At 35.3% G+C, this 24,553-nt stretch overlaps 2 protein-coding genes and 1 long non-coding RNA gene across 5 annotated transcripts in view; 2 read left to right on the top strand and 1 right to left on the bottom strand.

The window, feature by feature from the left end:
• The first annotated feature begins 896 nt into the window (after positions 1 to 896).
• On the top strand, positions 897 to 4,313 carry LOC113504561. Of its 2 annotated transcripts, none has more exons than XR_003401573.1 (3): positions 897 to 3,080; positions 3,617 to 3,785; positions 3,952 to 4,313. It is a non-coding gene; the product is annotated as an uncharacterized LOC113504561 (long non-coding RNA). The 2 variants fall into 2 exon arrangements; XR_003401574.1 differs by having other exon boundaries at positions 3,617 to 3,789.
• Positions 4,314 to 4,722: 409 nt separating this feature from the next.
• LOC113504477 lies at positions 4,723 to 11,814 on the top strand. Its single transcript, XM_026886782.1, has 5 exons — positions 4,723 to 9,171; positions 9,395 to 9,492; positions 9,847 to 10,172; positions 10,529 to 10,775; positions 11,221 to 11,814. Exons 1-5 carry the CDS (start codon positions 8,515 to 8,517, stop codon positions 11,633 to 11,635), a joined length of 1,743 nt encoding a protein of 580 aa, XP_026742583.1. The 5' UTR covers positions 4,723 to 8,514; the 3' UTR covers positions 11,636 to 11,814.
• A 1,716-nt stretch (positions 11,815 to 13,530) lies between these two features.
• Positions 13,531 to 24,553, bottom strand: part of LOC113504451 — a 63,860-nt gene continuing 52,837 nt past the window's right edge. The window contains exons 3-10 of one of the 2 annotated variants that reach the window (XM_026886745.1): positions 20,355 to 20,512; positions 19,738 to 19,887; positions 17,806 to 17,916; positions 17,572 to 17,705; positions 17,201 to 17,369; positions 16,676 to 17,124; positions 16,371 to 16,595; positions 13,531 to 16,291 (exon numbers count right to left, since the gene is read on the bottom strand). In XM_026886745.1, the coding sequence (XP_026742546.1) occupies positions 13,772 to 16,291; positions 16,371 to 16,595; positions 16,676 to 17,124; positions 17,201 to 17,369; positions 17,572 to 17,705; positions 17,806 to 17,916; positions 19,738 to 19,887; positions 20,355 to 20,475 (3,879 nt within the window). In that variant the 5' untranslated portion in view covers positions 20,476 to 20,512 and the 3' untranslated portion in view covers positions 13,531 to 13,771. Of the gene's footprint in view, positions 16,292 to 16,370; positions 16,596 to 16,675; positions 17,125 to 17,200; positions 17,370 to 17,571; positions 18,651 to 19,737; positions 19,888 to 20,354; positions 20,513 to 24,553 lie in introns of those variants that run through there. The other variant, XM_026886738.1, reaches the window with a different exon arrangement.

The following is a 24,553-nucleotide window of genomic DNA, read 5'->3' as shown; positions in this document are numbered from 1 at the left end:
ATTATTTTGAGGGATAGATTTTAGAAATCTATGTTATAAAATTAATATTAAGATAAGATACATGGTCCAGTGCAGTTGGACTAGCAACAGTAGCAATATTGAGCCATTGAGGGATCGGGTAAAAAAAACGGTTAGACTAAAAAAAAAAATTGTTTGGCTGACAAATATATTATTTGTTTTTGAACAAATGTATTACCGTAACAACCGTTGATAGCTGCAACAGTAATATATAATCTCTGAAATTTTCAATGTCCAGCTATCACGGTTCATCAGGTGATAGCCAGACAGACAGTGGTGAACCAGTTACAGTGTTCCGTATCTACCGTTTACGCAAAAACAAAACATTTGTTTCCACAGATTTTTACTATTGAAATAAATGTGTAATTGTAAAGTAGAAGGGTATAGAGATACAAAAAAAACATAGAAATACACCCATACGAATTTATTTTTTGTATCTCTATGGGTATGTGTCCATAAACCACATCTTTGCAATCCAGAAATTCCACGATAAAACTTCCTAACGATGAGAAAACTGAACATCCTAAAATACCATGACCATTAATAATACATTTAGTGAATTATGCGCACACCTTTGGCATCGCTGTGGATTTGCGAACTAATGACTAGTACAGACTACCCACGGAGTCGTAGATAGCCCATAACAACAGTCTTGTGCAAATAAACAGACAATATATTATTATTATATAAATAGCAATAACACACGATTTGACGACCTCCGTGGTCGAGTGGCATATGCACCGGTTTCAAGGTGTCGCTAGCTCTGAGGTCCCGGGTTCGATCCCCGGTCGGGTCAATGTAAAAATGCACATTTCTACATTGTCTCGGGTCTGGGTGTTTGTGGTACCTTCGTTGTATCTGAATTCCATAACACAAGTGCTTCAGCAACTTACTTTGGGTTCAGAACAATGTATGTGATGTTGTCCGCATTTATTTATTTAACACAGGCAGATGTGGTCTCGTGGGATTCCCGAAAGGCATAATAATATAAGTAGTTTGAGTACTCAATCATTTTTGTACTATTTTTGTTGTGGCAAATATTATAGGCATATATAATACGGTGGCAATGAACCGATCACGCTGGGAACGTATAGAGAGGCCTATGTCCAGCATAGGCTGTAGGCTGAGATCATGATGATGATGATAATATGGTGGAGAAAAAAGCAAATAATTTTTTATTATTGTTTGATTTAATTGCGCAATCTTGTAAAATATAATAGATACTTAACTAAGAGATGTCCTAAAACAATTACGTCTTGGCGTGGCACTACTGTGTCTCCACATTACTCTTACCATTCTACTTGAAATTGACACAGACTGCATGACACAAATGGATGGGACATTTTCAAGTGTGCAATGTTTTTCACAAGTGAAACATCCGGTAATGATATCCAATATTGATGAAGAAAGTACCTACCTACAAGATTTAGTTTTTATAATGCTTACAAGTTTTTGCAAAATGTATATATCGCAATTTTTACCACTACTATTATTAATTATATTGTATTTTTATCTAATCAAGCTGATTATTTGTAATACTAGGGACATACGTCACAAATATCAAAACACAATAAAAAAGATATAGCACATAACTACAAGAATTAGTTATATTATATAGTTATAATATATCCTATTTTAATCTAATTCAGCTGATTATAATTAATTCACTTCCGTGATAAAAACCTTAGGTAGGTATGTACGTCACCAATGAATATCCTCGCATGCTCATATACATATACATACTCATGTATTGTCATTGTAATAACAGTTTTTCCCAAAATTAGTGATCCAATCATAATAGGAAAAAATTACGAGTTGTAAAATACACATTTTATTATAGGACATAGAATATAATATGTCAATATAATTGCGTAGTGGTTTTTAAAATTGTGATGATGATCTGGTACAGGCCATAGCGTCTGCTTTGCTCCTGAAATTAATCTGTAATAATAAAAGTGATATGAAAAACAGTTAACACAAAAAACAAACAAACCTGAAAGATATTACAAAAGCATAATCGCGAAACGGTTTTCTTTATCTGTCGAGATTTCCTGCCAAGTTTTAGAGTGCATTGCATCTAGATGCGCATAATTTTAACACGTTTCCTATCTTTGTGTTCCCGTTAATAGAAATGCATTTTACATCATTTCCCGTTCTGGTTCATGTTTTTTCAAGTAATTCTTATTGTTGTTTATCTTTATAAAGTATTTTTGGATTGATAATGACTAAAATTTTTAGGGCCTCTTACAATTATGATAGAGAGAAGCCTCTCTGCACGTGCTTATAATAAATCACTATTTAAACGTTCCAGTAATGACTCTAGTTGCACGGTTCCAAGACCTTTTTTCTATGAAAAAGAACCTCCTATACACTAAACTCTCTAAAGCTCACAATTGGTGCAATTGTACGTAACAGACACAGTGAATCATAGAAGTCTTTTGGGTTCGAGATTAGATTGGATTGGAGATCAGCTTTATTTTTTGATGAGGTTAGTCAGACTAAGACACATTAGTATCTTTAAAGGCACAAAAAGAAAAAAAATCGGTTTACTATCCATCCGCCATCAATTTACGATCCTATCGCTAATACTTGTATTGTGGACACAAACGTTTTAAAACCAGTGATTTCTTACAATCCCCGCCGAAGGAAGCGGTCATTTAAAGCAACTATTTTAATACGTCGCCTCGCGGCCGCCGGCGTAGGTGACAGTACGGGATCCTACCAGTACCTGATGAAGTAAGACTCCTGCAGTTGAGAAAGCGAGACGGAGTTACGTACTGTAGAGCGGCTTCTCCCTCACACAGCTGCGACTATCTTAGTATATGGGATCGTGGTAGGTCTCCAGGACCTCAGAGGTCCAGGCTAATATTAGAATAATGTAACACTACACGTTCTCCTGCCTGGAATATTCCCTTGTTGTCGTAACAAGGAAATCTTGATGAAGTCTCCGAGAAGTGTTTTGTTTATTTGTTCATATTATTCACAGGTACGTAACGTAAGATCTGAGTCAATTGGATTTAAAAAACCTGCTTTGGTCTAAAAGTTAGCTTTACCTCTTGTTGGTAAGTCTTTGGATTTTTGTGTCTTCTTGTTATTTAGTGAACTGTTTTATCACATTGAAATGAAACTACTTTTACGGATTTTATCGATTTTAACGGGCAGACTCTGCCACTGACATGGTCTGCCCGTGACCATACCTGCAAAGGTGTCGAATCGTCGGGAACTAAAATCAAAAATTAAACTGCGATAAAATCCGTAAAAGTAGTTTCATTTCAATGTCTAACATTCGCGTAAACCTAAGAAACCACTATGTTTTATCACATTTCTCTTAACTTCGTCAGGTGTTTTTTAACCATAATACATCTTTAATGGGTATTTGTGACTAGTGTACCTAACGCTTAAGCAGCGTCAACACATTTCATTTTGACAAATACTATCAAGCTGAGTCGTCTAAAATATCAAATCTCTAGTAATTTATTGATTCCCGCAAATGGGAACTTGTGTGTCGTTTGGGTAATCAATCTTTGATAGAATTCGGGCAAATGTCACAAGGCATGTATCAGCTGTTTATTATATGGTTTGTAATACATCGTTACAGTGAGTGATGGTAAGAGCAGTCCATACGATACCATGTTCGTGCCAAACCGTTGCCAAAAGCACTTTGGCAAGAACTTTTTTTGGACGGTTTATTATGGATTGGCGATAATTACACCTACCACCTAATTGTATGTTGCGGAAACCAACAAAAACTGTCAGTGATGAAACAAGTATGTATGTACACTAAATGATTACACTCATTAACTTTGGATTAAAAATATTCATAAAGCCACATTGTATCTATTTAACATTTATCGTCATACAAAAGGCTTTGAGTGTTGCTAAAATAAAAATGACAACACAGGTCTTTACTAATGTCTAAAATATAAATTGTAGGACAGCAAGATAAGCTAACGACGAGAACATTTGACAAACAGGTAAGAAAGATTAGAAAAGATAAGTCCTCATTAAAGTTTTCTCTAACGCTTGCCCTAACGAAAATTATAATTATGAAGATCGCAGTGTGTTATTTCTTAAACGATCTCTGTAATAGTTACCATTTGTGTCCAATTTGAATGAATGGCAATTCAGCAGACGTTGCAAATTCCGGTGTTTGGTGGAGATGTTCCTGAAAAAGGGTTATTCATCCGAAGCAGTTTATTTGTTTCGACTCAACCACGCTTCTTAATATAAAAAAAAGTGTCTGCAGACGGACAGACGGTCGATGGAGCAGACACGTGTTGGAGTGGAGACCACGTTTAGGCAAACGTAGTGTAGGACGCCCTGCGGCACGATGGACCGATGATTTGAAGAAGGTGGCTGGCAGCGGATGGATGCGGGCTGCCCAGGACCGGGATGGTTGGCGCTCTTTGGGGGAGGCCTACGTTCAGCAGTGTACGGCGATAGGCTGAGATGATGATGATGACGCTTCTTAAGCACGAGACTTGAGGTATGATGTAATGAACTGTAATTTTCTTTCAATTACAGTACGGTTGTTTGAATCAATTAAGCAGGTTATGAACGTTTTGGGATTTACGGAAATATAGGATATATTTTCTCAGATATAATCTTTTTTTTAGCAATTAGATTCATGGTTCACAAGGTTTTTTATTAACCACCAAGTTTTTTTTTCATAGATTATTTATGTTAACTTTATATCCCTACAAATATTTTAATTGTGAATGTAAGTTTGTTTGTTACACTTTCACGAGAAAACTACTTAATTAATCATCATGAAACTTTTTCCGAATATTCTTGGAAATATTGAAAGTAAAATAGTGTTTATTCCTTGAATTAAAAAACAACTTCTCAATGATAACCGATATTTAAGCGGGCAGGACCACTGTTAGTATTATATAATTATGTCACTGTGGTAATATGTAAGTAGTTGTTATAAGAAAATACAGGATGAAAATAATTAATAAGGTTCTTAATAAATATTTTGTTGCTATGAGAAGCTTACTATTATGCATTCTCAAGGTTTTGTTTACTATTTCCCGATAGTGGAAAATTTTCGGCTGATCTTTAGGTGTTACAATACAAGATTCGCAAACTGCCTTTCCATTTGGTCCTTGAATATTATTTGCTTAAATTAAGACTTAGTTACAATTAATTGTGCAATTTTCATATAGGTACTAGGTAATTTGCAAAGCTGTAGGCTACTTAATGTACCTAATGAAATTCCATTTTCATTCTCTGGAACCAACAGTTTTTAGGACTCAATAATATATCTTTTAGGAATACGGCTTTTTTTAATAATGTTAGATTTACAACTGGATTTTTTTTTACATTAAAAGATGTTGTACGAAAATATACCTTCGTGAAACAATTTAGTACAATTACTGACACGAAAATAGAAACGGATTTAAGTAGTTTGTATGGTATAATTTGAGGACACGCCATCATAAACTCTTTGTCCGCAAACTACTATCTTATGTTATTCATGCATCTTTATTATTTGAGACCAAACTTCGAAAAAGCGTTCACCGTGTTTAAGTGTCATATTTTTCTTCTAGTCGGCATTTTAGTAAAAGCCTCTGCATATTTCCTCTTCAGAATAAAATTACCTTTGCGTTACGTAGCATTATTATGACACAGTTTTTTATTTTTATAAATCTTATCTGATTGATATACCCCCGTGACAAAAGGATTAAAATGCCTAAAAGCGGGAGTGTTTTTAAAAATAATAATTCAGGGAGTAGGGAATTAGAAATCTACTTTTCAAATCTAGATCACTTTTCCGTTACCTTTTGTCTCTATCATTACAAGGAATTGATAAATGAAAGAAGAGGACAGAATGCAATGTTCGGAAGTCATTTTCTTTAAAAGCAAAGTTATGTTCCAAATTTCCTAGTGTGCACTTCCTGTAGTACACTTTTAGTACACTAAAATCTTCTTATTTAGGACAAAGAGATGGTGCAATGCGGTGCAATAACGCAGCCTCGCGGATTGCCGAGGCTGTAGCCGTATACCGTAACCCCGAACTAATACTGCTAACGCTTTTCGATTAGGAATGCTAGGAAGTCTAACTCCCCCTCTTAAAGCAGGAGAGCTGCTGTTGTGGAAGAGAAAAGCATAGTTAACGTGCCAACGTCTTAAATAGGTGCAGGTTGACAATACTTTAGTAGTATTGCTAACTGACAGCTCAATATTCTGTACTCATTAAATTATAATAATATATGTAAGATATTTGATGTTGAACAATGAGTTCAGAATTCGTAGCAAAAAACTAATTCTGTTTGTAGGTGATAGATAATCTTATCAGAAATGGTAGATTGACCACAAGGCCAAAGAGATTACAGAAACTGATAACAGGTCAAAACTATTTTTTTTATATAAATGATAAGTAGATATTTAGGTTAGTACAAGCAAACTTAAAGGCGCATAACTAAAGTATAGGCTACTCCATAATGTTCTTATTCCTTGTCATACGAGTAGCCTTGCCGTGGCAGCAGGATTGTCCGAAATTGTTACCGCGGCTTTGGTACACGAAGGGCAAAGGGAAGAACATGGGTGGGTGTTAGTCAGTAGGAATCTGACACTCCCGCTCAACCGAAAGCGAAAGGAGTCATTTGATGATTTTCCATCTGAAAGAAAAATATGTAATTGGTCATGCCATGGTTGGTCCAAAATGTATTACTAGACCACAGGACTTTAGAAATAAGTATTTTATCGTCCCATTAGAATATTTCCAACTCGTATCATACAAGTGCGAGCTAGATTTCTTTATTTGATAATTTATAGTGTGTTAAAGCTCGCACAGCGTTAACTTTCCCTCCCTTTTTATAACACTTGGCGCCATAGCTTGTGATACCCGAACTAACCTATTTCCCTCATCGATCGATTGTAACGATCGATCGCTCAACGGGAAACTTAACCGCTAATGTATTCTAAAAAACTATTAAATTCAGAGGCTGATTATAAATGCTTTTTGCTTTCAGGTAAAGTGATCTATCTGCAAAATAATTCTTGGGTTCATATTTTTTGCTTGTAGATAATATAATAGATTCGTTTCTGGTATGCTAATTTAGTATCTACACAAAGAATTTAAAATAATAAATATTATGCTTTCGTTCTTATTTAAACATTAACGTTAGTACCTAATTGAGGTACTTAACTCATTAAATGAATATTAATAAACATAACACTCGTTCTGAATTACTTCAAAAACTACCTAATGGTTAAATTAAAAACAATGGGCCTAAATTGTTGGCTGAGTATCGATTTCCATTGCCCATGATCCTGACATTTATTCACCTAGCACTTTCGCTGATTCTCATCACATTCTTGTGACATGCCCAACGATTAAGGTTAGATACCTACTGTTAACCTAGGCTTTCTCCATTGATGGATCCGGTTAAAAGGTACGTAGGTACTTTATTTTACGAGATAGTAAAGGGATCTGCCAGTGCTTTTGAGAAACTAGAATACCGGCAATATTTTGTTGGTAAGGGTCATCCTTTCATACATCTTCATTAATACCAAATGTTATGTTGAGCTTTGTTCCTATCCTACACTACTAAATTACCTATAATCAAAAACTCTTCCGACGCTTATAACCCATTACCATTACCACGTATAAAATACATAAACCATGGTCTAGATTTCAAACAGTTTTAAATTATACGATAAATAGGTACAAAACCTAAACAACATTCATATAACCTGCTGCATTATTCATGCGAGTCAAATCACATGCATTGTATGCAGCGAACCTGTCACCGTAATAACAGGCCGCCGTGAGATGGGAAGCGATCTTTTGTGCTGTTTTACAAATGTTACGGATCGTTGAATGTCATGAAAACTGTCCTCTGTGCAGTTCAAATCAATCATGTTAAAATGTTCTTTATGTTTACTGTGCTACGCTTCATGTAAGTCGATATGAATAGCAGAGTCAGACGTAACGTGCTTTATAATAATACACTATGAATGGAGCTTTTGTGGTGTGGTTGCCTTTATTATTCCATTACGTCATTGCCATTATGTATCAGTGTAAGAAATTCATATTTACTTTCAACCTTTTTTTTTAGAATTAAACTAGGTATCCTAATTCATTATAATCCCTTTTTATAGTTTATTTTAGAATCCCATGTAGAAGAATTGTTATCGTAATTGTAAACTTGTGTAAAGGAAAGTCCAAAGCTTAAAATATAATTAAAAAAGTCTAAGTTTTATGTTGATTTATTTATTAAGTTGTTCTGTCAGTACCAGTATTGCATTATGTCGTATGGTAGCCCCCAGAGAATTTTACGCGGTCCATAATAGCTTTAGACAGGGGCAGCGATTACCCCTTCCAGTCTTTGTGCGACAATGTCAGTTTTGACTTTGACAAACGTCACTTACGTCACGCGATGTTTGTTGATGGGCTTGATGGCGGGAATGGAAGGCTGTGATAAACAATCAATTTCAAGTGTTTTGTCCAAATGAAAGTATTAAAACACTACTTGTTCAAAAGTAAATATGTCAGAACTACGCGAAAATGTACGTCAAGTATTAGTTAAGTTAGTCCCGGCGTCTGTCATCAACGATATTGCATGTTTTGTTTTCTACGACAACCACCCAAAGGATGAGAAAAAGATTGATGTAACAATATGCACGAAAAAAGGGGAGGTCAAGGAGTATTATCAAAGGGATTTGGTGGATAATATAAAGCTTGATATACGACCTACACAGATAAGGATATTAAGAAACAATAACTGTGAACTGTATTATTTAGTGGAGGCAAATGAAAACATAATAATTTTGTCAAGAAAATCTACTTTAAAAGTGCATGTTAAACTGTCTGACGTTGAAAGGTGTGATATAAACGACAATTCGTGCAGAGGACAAGCTTCGCTTAGAGTTTTTTGTAAGGGTGATGCTATACCAATAACATTTACTGATAGTTATGAGAAGCCACATGAGTTATCGGAATCATTCAGTCCTGCAGAGAGTGACGAATCATATCCTATTATATCTCAATTGAAAAGGAAGTTGATAGAAGCTAAATATAGTGTGAAATGTAATGAGAAGACTTATAAAGACTTGTTGAATATGCGTCAAACTGTTGCCTACTCTGCATATAAAAAGATAAATCCTAACATTGATGATGCCCTTTCTAAGGAAGAATCAAAAGAGGTGGGTACTATAGTTTCTAAATATTAAGATGACAAGGTGTACTTTGTTGCATGTTTGATGAGTTGATTTCCTTTTTTTGCTTCTTAATGTACACTAATAATTTTTGTCAAAGTACATGGTTAATGCGGTACCTAAATTAATTTGTGTCTTAATTTAATATGTTTGAATTGAAATTATAAATATTGCAAATGTGTATTTTTAAAAACACCTTTTTACATTACAGATAGCAAGTGCATTGAAAATGACCATGGAAGCTCCTTGGATCAAAGTTTATAATAACAAAATTGTTATTGTTTTGAATGTAGAGAATTTAAGCAATGAGTAAGTATTATCCATGGTATTAATATTGTTATTATTGATAACAGTCTACTGAATACCTTTTTTATAAATTGGCATATAAGCATGAAGCTTTTACTATAATTTTGTGAATTTTCACCACATTTCACGATACATTTAATGCTAAATTAATTTGTTGTACCTTGCTTACAAATAGAAGATAATTATTAAAACAACCAGACACCATTTGGCCTGAATTAATAGAGAAAACAAAATATACTTTTTAAATCTTTTTTTTATTAGATTAATATTTTACTAAAACAGTTTCTACCTACCTATCACCCTGGTAACCAACCATCAAATTTAAATATTTCTTAGATATTTTTTTAATACTTCCAGGACTCTAGAAGACGTCCATATTATTCTACACAGTGCCTCCAACCAAGCCATAGAGTACACAACAAAACTCTTTACACCAACGGACTATTTGCTACACTGGGAAGAAAGGGCCACACAAACTATTCAAGGCCATATAAACACTGCTATAGTTGTAGTTATAGATGTAGATGAACTAAAAAGTAGGGTTGTAAGTAATATACATTTTAATGGGGTTGTTTACTATATGAAGATGGGCAAAGAGCATGTGGTGCCGTTTAGTGATGTTCATATCTCATCTATGGATGCTTTGGCAGAAGAATTTGATGTGTTTTCCAGTGGTGAGTTGGGTATGTATCCTTTCAGCTATAAGTATATCTTTTTAAAGGTATGTTTAGTTGCTATAACACAGAGTTCCATCTTGTAGATTTTATAATAATTATTATTGTTGTATTGTGTCTTTGCTTGTTTTAAATTATCAGGAGTGTGTAATTTTTTTTACTTTTTGATTACATGCTTATTTTTAGGGCTTCCACAGTCTATTTAAGACATTAAGTACCTTTACATCTATTATTTTATTTAAAAAAAGGAATTAAAAATTAAGTCTTAGGATTAGTATAGAAACTATGTTTCATTATGTTGAAAACGCCTAATCAATTTTACTGCAGTACTAGACTTGAAGAAACTTTCATTTCATTTTTTTCAGATACTAACAGCTTGCTAGCTGTACTAGCAGCAACTGAGAAAACAGATCTGATATTAAGACATATAAACCAACCGAATGACGGAAGATTAACCCTGGATACCTTTTGTGAATACTTATACATGGATAAAGTGCTTTCTGGAAACGTAGCCATACACAAAAAGTCCCCATACCATGTACTAAATGGTGTTATGATTGTGTTGCATGGTACAGGGAATAGTAACTGCTACTCCATGTCTGTTTACTCCAGGTAAATATTATTTTCATGTTTTTCACAATGTATATGTCATTGTATTTGCGTGTATTTTCCCACTGAAAAAACATTGTTAAACGCCATCTATCGTATTATGTATGTACGACGCCAACTGGTCTTAACTTAGTGTGAGCAAATTCGTCCTCTTAGCGACATCTATCGGCAGAAATTAACAGTAAATTTCGCTTATTTGTACTCCATAATGTATATACCTTGGACATAACTAACTGGACTTATACTAAATACACTAGTTCCATACCGTTTCCTGCAAGTGACGTCACCCACTCCCTTACGGATCATCATCTTTATGCGTTTTATCTGGGTTAATGGTTAAAAAACACTTTTCCATTACTTTTAAATCTAACTGACTGACTAATTGTCAAACACCCTTTGAAGACATCAGCTGTTACAATTGTAACTATATTAAAAATATTATTTTCAGAACCCCATCACAAGTGCTAGCCCTTATTCACTACATTCACGACGCCGTACCTTATACAATCATCATTACAACTCTAAACTACAAATTAACTGCTAAAGACAACACTCTGTCTGAATATAACGAAGATATACTGGAAAGTACACAAAAGTTGCACAACTACCAAAACTACATCAATTCTATAACAACAAGGAGTAAAATAGCTTTGAAATACTTAGACGAGTCGTTACTTAAAATGAATGAGTCAAAAAATCCAATTGTTCAGAGTAAAGTCGGCAGTGAAATCGATATTTTTGCTGGAGGAGAACCGGCCTATTTGGAGTTTAAAAAGAGGATGCGAGAAGAAGCCAGTAAAGTACTGGAAATGGAGAATGAAATTATTGATGTAGTTTCTTCTGAGGAAATGTGTGTTGATTAAAATGAAGAAAAAAATAAAGAAAAGGTAATGTATCAAGACCTTGAACTTTGCTATATTTAATTTAAGTTAAGAGTAGAGAATATGATAAGACTAAATTAACGTAATAGACGCCCGCTCAATCAAAAAATGTAACTGAAAAATTATAAATAGATAAGTTAAAATAAAATCTGTGATACATTTGTCTCTTTTTAATTACAAAATCTATACTTCTATAACTTCTACCCACGGGAACGAAGTCGTGGGCAACAGCTAGTATACAATAAAACACCAAATTATATCGTTTCATTACCTATTTAATCAAACAATACACTATATAAATTATTACATTCTTACAACTTTTCAATTAGTCAATTCAAAATAAAACCTTATTTAAACTTAACAGTTTTAATATAAATTAATATACAATATTCAAATTAATGTACAAACATAAGCCATATCAATACTGGCTGTAAAGAGAGCTTGGTATAAAAATAATAAATAATTTAATTAGTAATTATATTAAAATATCTAAATATTAAATATTGAGCACTTTCACAGTTCTATTTAACACAGTTTATCTTGAGATTTGGGCGTATTATGATGATTTGATACCAAGATTCAGATTCGAGACGGACTTTGAATTATAATATAAAATTACTAATATGAATGACACAACAATACTTGACTGAAGAGCCCAAATTTTCTTAATATGTAGTAGATCATAACATTTAGTAAATCATCTGTGTTGCTTTTGGGTCAATCAGTGACATTCTCGATCAATCAGTTTGAAAACAGATTAAATTAATCAGCTTTTCAGTCACTACCTAATTTCCAAAGATTTCTTAGTTTTAGAATAATAGGGTTTTCGTCTTATTCTGTTTTTTAGTATAAAACCTTCACAATAGCTCTGAAACTCTAGTTGTCCCGCTCGCTTTAATATTGTCGTTTAACGACTGAGCGAGACAAAAATAGTATCATCTCAAGTTATCCGTGTTTTATAACATTTAAACTAAATTTGAGCTAAATTACAAATAAACCGACAAAACAATTCGTTAACGAACGTTTTACTTAACTATAGTTACCCGGTTTCCCCCTTTTGCGATATCTTAGCACCATTAAATCAGCTACTGCCTAAATTTACATAGTTTAATTAACTAAAGTTAAATTATAACCCACAACCTAAATCCCTGACTGTTGGTAACAAACGATTCACATTACTGGGTTAGGTGTGCGTTCGCAGCCTAAGTTTGAATGATATGAAAAAATAAAAGATTGTATTAATGAGAGCTTTAATTTTGGCAATTAAAATGACTGTTCACTACATATAACCTTTGTTAATATTGAAAAAAGGGGATAAATAACAGGGATGGAGGTTACGAAACACCTTATTGTTAAAATATATTAATCTTACTAAAGTTGAAGGAAGGAACTAGTTTCTAGTCTTTCAAGTTTAAATAATTTGTCCAATAGAGCTTAAATTGCCTTAACTTTCAATCATCTATAAAAGCACGTACTTTTTTATTACCTATTAATTTACAGTATTGCACCCTGTATGTTAGCATTATATGCCCCATTATCGTTTGTTCCCAACGAACGCCATTCCATAACCATATACTTGTGCTCATTGAATAACAGAGAGGATGTATTTTAATCCTTTCTGGAGCAAATACGCTTTGTCAGGTACTAGGAAGCAAAACATTGCTGCCTGACTCTTTAAGTACAATCATATATACAGCAAAAACATTTCCTAAAAACACTAATTCTAAAACATAAATAAGTTTAAAAATACTCTGTACATTGAGAATCATTATAATATTCATTATAAGCTAACTATTCTATTCTTGCATTGCACGTCCGGCCTTTAAAACTATTTAAATTTAATTTCTTAAACTAAATAAAATTGATGCTTTAAGAGGTACATTAATTAGATTTAATTAACTTAAAATATTATTGCTTTTGTGTCATACACATCTTATATATTAACTTATTCTGTTTATTAAATATACGAGCATTTTATAATACACATTTCTATTATACTATAATAAATTCTTAAAATATGAGTAAAAACATTTTAAACTCACTTATTGCACATTATATTGCACCTCGTTAATTCTACATAAGCTATTGCACGAATATTAAAAATAATAGGAATGAGTTTTAACAGTCATCAGAATGTTTGAAACGTCCATTATTGTCTCTATAACTTTTACTATCACTGAATTCATCTTCGACTCCTGTTTCATCTGCTTGTAGCTTTCTGAAGCTATCGAAGTATACTGAATGCGTTTCTACACTTTCGGCCCCTGATTCACTACGAGCCTCATTTTCAGTGTCATCACTTTCACTACAACTCACTATTTTGGCAACTACTAACTTTTTAAACACTTGCCTTGAACACGTAGAGTCACTACTCAGATAACCAGAGTCCTGAACATTACAACCTTTCTTTCGACGAAACCGCGACTTTGTGTGCCCATCAATCTTCGAACCCTTAACAAAAGTGTCAGTGTTTATATTCCCAGGTCGGCCAGATCGCTTTCTCATGAAAGTTCTAGTCGAATCGCTCGGCCTCCTAACTGTATTGCTCATTGATTCCATGTTTTCATATTCCGAGGATTGTGATTGGGCAGAAGCTCTCATTGGACTACAGGAAGGTCCATAATACGATTCCGGAGTTATAGAACTATCGTACGTGGATTCAATAGTCATATTCTTGGTAAATACCCTCGGACTGAGGCTTCTGCCTATCACATTTTTTGGATGACCTTCACTTACTGGAATCCTATCCGACTCTACTCTTCTAGGAGGAAAGCTTGGTTGTTCATATATTGGGTCTTCATCGGATGGCGGCAAAGGTGGCAGAACATCGGGTCTAGCATAATTCTTCACCTGTTTTATTGTTGGCGGTGTACTTTGCCTTTGTCTTTTTGAATGCCTTAATTCTAACGTCAGTATTCGACCTTCTTCGGTAGTCCAATCCTCCGTTTCTTGCCATGTTTCGTCGGTAGTATCTTCTAGACTCTTTGAGCCACTATAGATACCTGGTGACAGTTTCGGGCGCTCCACGTTTTTGCGTTGTTCGTATTCATGCCTTAGACTGTTAAATTTTGATGCACATTCTACTTTATCCCCTGTTTTCGTAAAAGTTCCACTACTTCGTAATAGTATGCGTTGTGGACTTGGTGGACTATCGTTGTTGATGCTTTTTAAAAGATCTTTTCGGCTGAACTGGTCTGCAGCGTCCTTATGTTTTGGATGCTTTCTATCTAAAGTATCTGGTTCAAAACCATCGGACTCATGAATTTTTATATAGTTTTCAGGCGAGTCTTTTACTTCAATAGTTAAGCATCCTGGCTTTTCTTCGACGTCGCCAATAGTAGTTATTAGTTTGCGACTTCCCATTGAGCAATCAGAGCCGCTTGGTGATGTTGGTGCACTACCAAAATTGTAATTATTATTTACATAAACTTCACTTACTAAACTGGCTTGCGGAGCTTCAAAAGGAGGGGCTTTTTGTTTTTCAATTGTTTCGTAATGATTTTGTTCTATACAGATATCTCGATGTGGCGAAGGAGTATTGCTATTACTATTAGAGTGAATTTTGTACACAGCGTTTCTCATTGTGAGCTCTTCTTCCAGTGGCAATGCGCTACTCAAGCTTGGACTAGCTTGCGATGACGGTACATCAGGATAGTCCGTGGGTGTGGATAGGCCTTTTTTGTTAGTACTTCTTTCTAAGCTGTCAGTTTCATAATCATTTCCTAAAGGACTTTCAGTAGTATGTCTTGTATATAAGTTTTGGTTACCACGGTTTTGATGACTTAACCTTTCGTCGTCGGAACTACTCTGATTGTATGATTTTGTACTATGATCTAGAGCTATGGCTTCGTTTACCATATCAGGTAAGGCATTTTTGTTAGCGAAAGACTTAGAAGCTCTGGCTTTTTCCATATTATTTCTAATGCTAGCAATACGATAATCATTTAGTCCTATAGGTCTGATGTCATCAACTCTTCCTACAGTTTGGCAGTAAATTTCATTGTGGTGACAATCTACATTGTTAAAAGTTGGTAGCGGCAAATTGTAACTTCGCATCATAGGTTCTGACCGAACTGATAATGTAGAAGGCTTTTTCGGGATCGAAAATTCTCCCATATACATCGAGTTAGAACTTGAAAAGCTGTTTTGTTTCCTTACTTTGCGACGACTTTCACTGACAGGAAGCGATAAAAGAGATTCTGCTAAACCGTTTTGATTTGTGGGTAAAAATTCGTTGTACAAAGGATGTTGTTTCGCCGTGGGAATGTTTTCCAACCACTTTCGTATGCTATTTTGTTTATCGCCTTTGTTGCTGAGACAACTGGTACACGCTGGGATATTGTACTTAGCTATTTGTTGGATACCATTGTCACCATCGATCTTGCACCCCGGACAACCGATACAATTTTTCTTTCTGCTATTTTCCCTCTTCAGGCTAACGACACTGCCACTTCTCTGACTACCCATCCCTTGATAGGTATCTAAGCTGTTACCATTGGAACCGTTGGAAGGATAGGTTTCTTCTTCGGGTATTTGATTCAAAATTGGTTGAAAACGTTTAGCTGCCATTTTGTGTTTTGCAATTGCAATGACTTCCCTAATTTTCACTAGAAATTCAAGCGCGGCAGCTGGTGGTTCCTGTTAAAGACGAAATATCGATGAAATATGGAAGATGTGCTTCATGTATAAATATTTAAAATTGCCTTGTAATACTTACAGCCATTAATTGTGGTTCAAAGTAAGCTGGGTTGAAGTATAGCTTCCTTCGTGTTGTGCCTACAGGTCGCGCTATCTCTCTATCATCTTGCGTTTCGACGATAGACACATGTTCATCTGGGAGCCTTTCAATACCAGATTCATCTCGATGGCTTACGTCACAGTTTTCATTTTTATTCTTATAATCAACGTAATGCTGGTGAATCACTGCAGACGTTGTTTGATTCTGGAAAGCAAATATTATTTATAAAAAAAACTTCCTGCTAAGTTTAACAAAAAACTTATTGCGGTAGAGTTGTAACTTACATTGTATAAATTTTCTTCGCTTCGTACGCTATTGTCTCCAAAATCGTCGGAGTCAGATAAATTACTGCCTGAATCATTTGGAAAGTTTTTAGTTTCGTGTATTTGCCGACTAATAGTCAGCAACGGATTCTTCTTAACAATGCCATCATCCTGACCCATTGCGTTCGGGAGGTTTTGTATTCGTTCGTTATTGACGCGGACGATGTCCCTTTCAGTTATCACCGACCCGTCTTTCTTCTTTAAACCTTTCGGTATCCGGTTTCCGTCTTCATCAGACATTGCCTTTCGACGTTTTCTAATGTGTAAGAATAGGAAAACTGAGGCAACGTATATGAGACCAAGTAGTAAGGAGCTGATACCGATCGCTACATACTCTGATACGGTAAGCCCCGAAGAGTTTGAAGATTCTGATGTTTGTGCATTAGGAGCGAATTGGACTTCAGTTATATCTGTAAATAATGCTCTGATATCATCAAATGGATAACTAGATCGTTTAATTATTATGGTTCTAAGTTTAAAACGTACTGGAGTAAGGTTTAGGTGGGGTTCCTTGCACTCTGAACGCGACGCATGGTGTGAACACTCCTCGCAAATCAAGTGGCGACGTGGGCGTGGCCGCGACGTCACGACATAGTAACCGTACCACCATTACTCGTCCGGTCATTCTTGCACGCACGTCGTCCTCGCCGCTCCACTGGGAATAAGTAAGAAAACAGTTAGGACTAAGAGAGGCAGGTTGAGACGAAATTAGGTAGTAAGTCAAAAGGAGTAATAATAAATTACGGGAAATTTCCCAAAAAGGAGAGCGTTAATCTGTTCTTTAAATATAACTTATCATTAAACTAATTACAATAAAAATGAAAATAATTTATATTAATACGAGCTCATGTTTTTACCTGTAAGAAAGTCCTGCCTTCATCTCGAAATAGGTTGAAAGGGACGTCGGCATCCAAAGTGTTCCGAAGATCAAGAAAGCCTTTCCTTGTAAGAAATTGAGCGCCTGATACCGCACAAATTGGCGTTTTAACATCTGAAAGTGACGAATCATGTGTCAGTCATAAGGCAACTGACAGGTATAAGGTTTTGTTCTAAGATGCCAAATGCTGTTATTTTTTAATGAAAACACTTACTCTGAAAAGTAATCTCTCTTGATGGGTGTATAATTTGGCCTTTCAGCGGCAAATAAACGAAAGGAATGCGTTGCACCGCGCTACCAGTACCAAACGTAGCTAACGAACATTCTGAAAAGAAAAATATGAGCTATTAAAACGGAAACTATCATGTTGGCTAATGCCAATATACTAAAAGTAAAGAAAAACCAGCATTTTTATACAAGAACATAACGAACAACTATCGAAGTTACAAATATGAAAAGCTATTTATTTAATTCGCAACGTTCTTGATATTATACCTAAACAATAAGTATAACATTTTTCATAGAACCGGTTACTTAAACAGATGCACTTAGAATACGACACCAAAACCACAACACATTACGTACAATAAGCAATATTGAAAGAACATCGGGAAATTGAAAATAAAAAAACAATTCCAAAGTATGAACGAGGTTTTATCTAATTAAAACTAAGGAAAATGGAAAGCTATTCGATTGTTTTTCATGTGATTTCCCACAACCGGTAACCGCTGGTAACGTAACATTTCCTTTGAAATGCACATTCTTTGTTGCATAGCTCCCACGTGCACTTATAATTTTTCTTTTAATTATAGCTTATTATAATACATCGATTCCTAAGCTTATTGTTCACATCGAATTGAAATATTTGTTTATCGTAACTGTATAGGCTGTTTGGATCGTTGATGTGTTTGTTATATTTTCCGCGTGTCTAACAAGTGCGTAGCAGAGAGCGTTGAGTTGTTGATTTTTAATATTTTTTTATTTATTTGTTTTTTATTAAGTCAGTAATTTATGAAAACATGGCACTTTTAACCGTTATGGCGTTTCTGTTATGATAATTATAAGTATTTTCTTTCCAACCGCACGTTGATCATGAAGTACTCAAATATTTACATGTTTGTAGTAAAATTTGATGTAAAAGCATATTCATATTCGTTTAATTCGCAACAAATAATCAAATTCTCGTTTTAATAGATTTTAATCTGGTAATAATCATCTAGAAAGCGACGAGGTTTCGCGAATGCGTTTAACGTGTGTTGATTATAATCTAATTATTTCATATTGCTTATTGATACGGCATAGTTATTTTATTTACAAAACTCTTAATGTCGATGATATTGAATATCTATAAGATTTAAATCGACACTTTCTCTACACTTGTTTTATATTATTTTATTTAAAACAAATGACTGAAAGTTTGTGTAATTATAAATTTCATTAATATTAATCACAATAATGTTTTAAGTTTAATTTAAAATTTCAGTTTGTATTTTATTTCATTTGATATTATGACTTCTATATGAATAAAAGTGAAGTTGAAGTTAAAGTTAAAAATGAAGTTTTGCGAAAGGAGCTCTATTTATGACTGAGGATGATTTTAGCCTATTAACTAATTAACCCGCGAGACCATCAGTAAAGCAAATCTTGTCGTAATCTTGTTTTTACGTGAAACCAAACAGACATACATGAGACATTTTTTTCTTCTTAACCATTTCACAGTTTTAACTGGATGGACTATTTTACTAAATGCGCGTGAAATGATGTAGGCTTTACAGTTAATTACCGTCATAAATTTTATGTGTAATTATGGAGAAGACTGTGTCAGCAATACTAATAGATTTCGCTTAAGAAAGTAGGGGCCTAAATGTCAAGAAACATGTTCTACAAATGATCTGCAGTTTTGCATAAAATTAAATGGTTCAACCCATGTCTTCAGTCCTTACATTTATTCTTAATTGAATGACTATGTCATGTGTTTCTCTGATCCGACTTAATGATTCTGCCCATGGTTGGTAATTTGTCACGTTTCGGGTTTGATCTCCGTGTAATTCAAGCGCCTGGGAGTCTTTGTGCACGTGACTTAAAGCCCCCGCGAAACGAGGATGACTTTCTTTATTATTATTTTTAAATAAGAGTTAATAATTACCGGGTAGATCATCAACGCATAGCTCTCGGTCCTCCCTGAAGAGGGGCGCGCGCTGCGGGCAGGCGCATGCGCACTCGCCGCCGCCGTCCGGCTCGCCCGAACGTGCGCCGGCGCCGTGCTCCGCGCAACGGGCAGCGCTGCACTCATCTCCTGCAATTCATTTAAAAAATATTTGCGTTTTTCATAAATTTGTTACGGTTTTTATTGCTTCTGTCTTCACAATTACGACTCAAGCGACCTGTTTCAATCAATTTGGTACTACTACTCGAAAAATATTCTGAAGGAGAATTCGTCGTCATTTTGGTAGTGGAATTAGAAGCTTTTGCAATGTGGCTTTTTAATTTACCTTTCCCTTTGAAATTAGAGCAAAGCAAAAGCAGACTATTGCTATCGAATGCGGTACTGGTCGCGTTAGTCATGAGGAAAGCTTCGATGGGTGCTGAAATCTAACCGGCTTAAATTACCGAAAATCCACATTTTCTACTTTTAGATCCCTGTAATAAGCGTCGCTATCCATTTACATCTTGATCCTTTACCAGTACCAAGAGTCCTAAATCTCCCGTCGTTTCCCCGTAGAAGTCGCGGTCACCTTCTTTATCTATTCCCCTAGAACTTACCGCTAATAGTGAAGATGTCGCCGGTATCCCGCCGCGCCAGCTCCCCGAGGCGCGCGCCGGCCGCGGCCGTGGCCAGCAGCAGCAGCAGCGTCGCGGCCATGCTACCCCCCGCCGCCGCCATCCGCACCCCCTTCCGCCACCCGCATCGCTAGCAACACCTACAAACAAACAAACACTTTTAAATACGACTACCCTCTTGAAAATTAAATGACTCTGAAAAGAGAGCAAAGGTTAATGCAATATCAATAGGTACACGAAATATGATTTGGTGTAGATATAGTATCTTACATGTAACGTTGTTAGTACGCGATGGACTCCTAAACTACTTTCCCGGTTTCAATCAAATTTGCTTACCATACAGTTTAAAGGATAAGGTTAGGATAGCTAACATTTCAATTTATAGTCGAAATATTATTTGCTTGAAAATGATTTATCTATTACCTACTCTACCTACCCATCACGCGCACAAAGTCGCTAGAAACTGCTAGTATTCTATAAATTTCATTTTTAGCATATCTATAACGACTTTTATATCGACGACGCAACAACAAACAAATTCGTAAGCTGTAGCGCAACTAATCTAGCGATTGTTTCATAAGTATTGCAAAGTTGAAACTTGTATAACATGACGCAGGCAAAAGCAATTTCGAGTGAAAATAGTGAATCGAAACAAGATGATATATGTTACATGAGAGGTGAAAGCTAACGCATTGGTGCAAAAATTCAAGTGCATTGTTCAATTTCACTCAGTTCTCATGATTTCCTCCATGGCGGGTGTTCAATGACATCGCGAAGCCAAGAGAGAATGAACTATTTGTTTTCCCATTCAGTTCAGTAGTTTCTAGTGTTTATGCTCTGTGGTTGGAAATGCAAACAAGTGGTTTACGAATAGTGATATTCATCTTTTTAATAATCATAGGGGTAACGCAACCAACAGTTGGGTTGTCTACATGATGTGATGTTGTAAGAGGGTAAATCTTATATTAAAGTTAAAATATTTATGAAATCTGAAATATAAGCTATGATTACAGTAAAACACATATTGGTAATGTAAAGTTGAACAAATTTCATCCAATTATAACCTGCCTATTGTAAAAAAAAGCAAAAAAAACTACGACTTCTGTAGGTATAGGGAACTTAATCCTTGACTCACGGAGGCCTCACAAAAATTCAAGTCACACGCAAAAAGACGCTTGTCCTACCCGGGTTCGAACCCTTTTCACGTAGATTTGTCATAGTGGCATAGTCACCTTAACCATTCTGCTATCCGTAAAATCTAAACAGTTTAGTCAAATCTGACACAGTTCTTAAGTATAGTTTTTAACTATACAGTATTTAACGTTAATCTTTTTGACCTCTATTAACCTTTAATGACGGCGTGCTTTACAATTTACTCGGAATATCTACAGCTTTATTAAATCTGCGTCAATCAGGTCATTGAATGTGCGTCATTCAGTATCTGTAAGTACAGTGAGCAGCAAAAGTCCATTACCACTATAATAGAGTTATTGTAAAACTGTAACTAAGAAACATTTCATTAAACTTCAGGATTCTACTGAAGAATTGTGATCACTTGTAATATTTGAGATTCCTAAAACATTTTGTCCGCCCGTTAATCTGGCTCTTTTCATCCACTTTTGTCACTGACCGTACCTACTTTAGCTTTAGTTAGTACGTGCGTTAAATTTCTCTGTTAAGTCATTAAACAACTGTAGCAATCCATAAAAACTCTTTTGTACATATTTGCTTTAGTTTTCGACCAAGTGCTGGCACGTGTCTGTGTGTACACCCATATTGTTGACTCTCCATAACTCTCGTAAATCCGTTTCCGCGCGACTTGTTAACGCACTTATAAGCCAAAAAACGGTACTATAGATTGGTACTACTTAATAACTGCGTTTAATGGGGTTTGAAACGGAATCTATGTTCTGAGATTGTGGATGAATGTGTACGTTGAATCTATCAGTAAGTTCATGCGCGATTTCCTTAAATTCTTTTTAATGATATCTGCAGCTTAATAATTTGACTTGTGTTTAAAGTAAATATAAATGGCGATTGCCCTACTAGTTACGGACTCAATCGGAGTCCTTAATTAGGGGCTGACGCAGCGGCAGGGTCGCGTCAATTTAGAAATAGGTGTCAAAAAAGGTCCTATTTAAACAAAACTTTCAATCAATTGTAAGGAAATCTGTCCCAATTTCCCACACATTTCAGAATCAGTTTGTATCTGCCAAACTCAGCGGTGGTCTCAACCACGACACCCACTGTCGATTTAAGCTGTACGAGGGTAGTCAATCATTTCTCAGATAGTTCCCAACGTATTAACACTGGTTGATATATGAAGACTCGTATTTCTTACGGACAGATGTCGATTTATTGTTGTTATCCATCCCTCTACGCTAATAGGTTTCCTTAATCGCTGCAAACCTTTGCCAGGCGGTTTTAGATAATTGTTTTTGTATGATGAGCTGTCTTGTCAAGTTGTTGCCTAGAATTTGTTGTGGAAATTAGTTTGAGTCAAATATGTAGCGTTGTGTTTATGTTAAGTTTGTTAAAAAAATATTTATTGATTCAAAAATGTTAGCGTTCCGTTTGGCAAAAGGGTCTTCTTCACTGACAAGTAAAAAGCAAGTAAAATGGAAGGTATTTTAATGGCAATATTAATTTACCGGAAATTTTAGATGTCTGAAAAACGTTTATTTTACCCAGACATAAAATTGTACACCTACTGGCATTCGTGTAACTTGTAGATAGAAATTTAAGTATGCTATTGTTACTGAGGTAAGATATTTCGGTGTAAACAATAGCTCCGGGTCCCATTTAATTTTACTGTTCGTCATCATACGACGTTTTGTGGTGTAACTGACTTGAGGGCAACTTGCCTACCACAGGATGCAGTCAATAGAACTTCAAAGGTAAAGAATTAATAACAAGCAAACTGTACTTATAATAGAAAACCATTGGTTTTGATTTATGTGTGAGTCGTGTCTAGTTTTATGGAAAATATCTTAGACTCTTAGTTATAACAGATGTTACGACTAAATAGTTTCTTTGTAACGAAACTTTGTGGATATTCCACTAGCTTGTCATTTACTGCTTGTGGACGTTGATTTTAATAAGCATATGCATTTTTAAGTCTTGGTAGCTATCGTAAGGTATTCAGTTAAAAAATATCTAAAAAATATTTTTATATTTGATGGAAATATTTTCTTTGCATATTTCTAGCCATGTAATAAAAATAACCAAGCATCTTATACAAGCGTCATATACTTAACTAATGATCCCAGCACCTGGTCCCGTACCAGCTCATCCAATAATTATGAACAGTAATGAATCAAAGCTTGTATCATCAACTCTGCTAATGTTACTCGCTGACTGCCACTTAATATTCCTGATTATTGGCCATACGGACACTCATTGGATGTACACAACTGTGATTGCAGTAATATCACAAATATAGAAGCCTACCGCTAGGACTTAAAATAAAATTACCATTGAGGAAGCGTGACAGCGCACTACATTTTGTAGAGCGCCATCTTTTTTCCACAAGAGCAATAATATTTCTTTAAAACACAGTGGTAGGCTCTCTAGGCCTTGATTGATATTGTCGTGTGTAAGATTATCGTCATAACATCTGACATTTGAATGCACGTGCGTCGTGATGCGCCCGCGCACGCGCCACTGATTGGTGTTTTTAATGCGCAAGAGAGTAGCGCGAGAAAATATGCGAATGATGTACTGTTGATGTAAATTATTGACTGTTGACGGCTTACTGTTAAAAGTGCATGTCATTTCAAAAAGTTGTATAGCTGTAACGGTCATGAATGTGGTTAATTTTCATTTCGCCTCATGGGCCTACAATTCTATGTGAAGGATCTTCAGTGTATCTATGAATAGATATAAATACTGTTTGGTTCCATTAGTGTTTTAATACTTACGCGTAGTTATGTAAAACGTACTTAAATTATTAAGTAGAAGTTACTGTGTTGCAGTACACTCCGCCACGCCTCCGGAAACGGACCGGTGCAGATGCATCTATTGAATTCGCATGAACAGATAACGATTGATCCACAACCATTACTAAGACTACCTCATGTTTCTCTAAACACACACGTGGCTATTCTAACATACACATTACAGCTCTAATTATATTGGTCAAGATATAATTACTGACGAATGTATCCCAAAGGAAATTATGT

The sequence above is a fragment of the Trichoplusia ni genome, chromosome 2 (genome assembly GCF_003590095.1).
Source record: "Trichoplusia ni isolate ovarian cell line Hi5 chromosome 2, tn1, whole genome shotgun sequence".
Classification (NCBI taxonomy): domain Eukaryota; kingdom Metazoa; phylum Arthropoda; class Insecta; order Lepidoptera; family Noctuidae; genus Trichoplusia; species Trichoplusia ni.
Note: the sequence above shows the minus strand (reverse complement) of the source record. Positions and strands in the feature narration are given on the sequence as shown.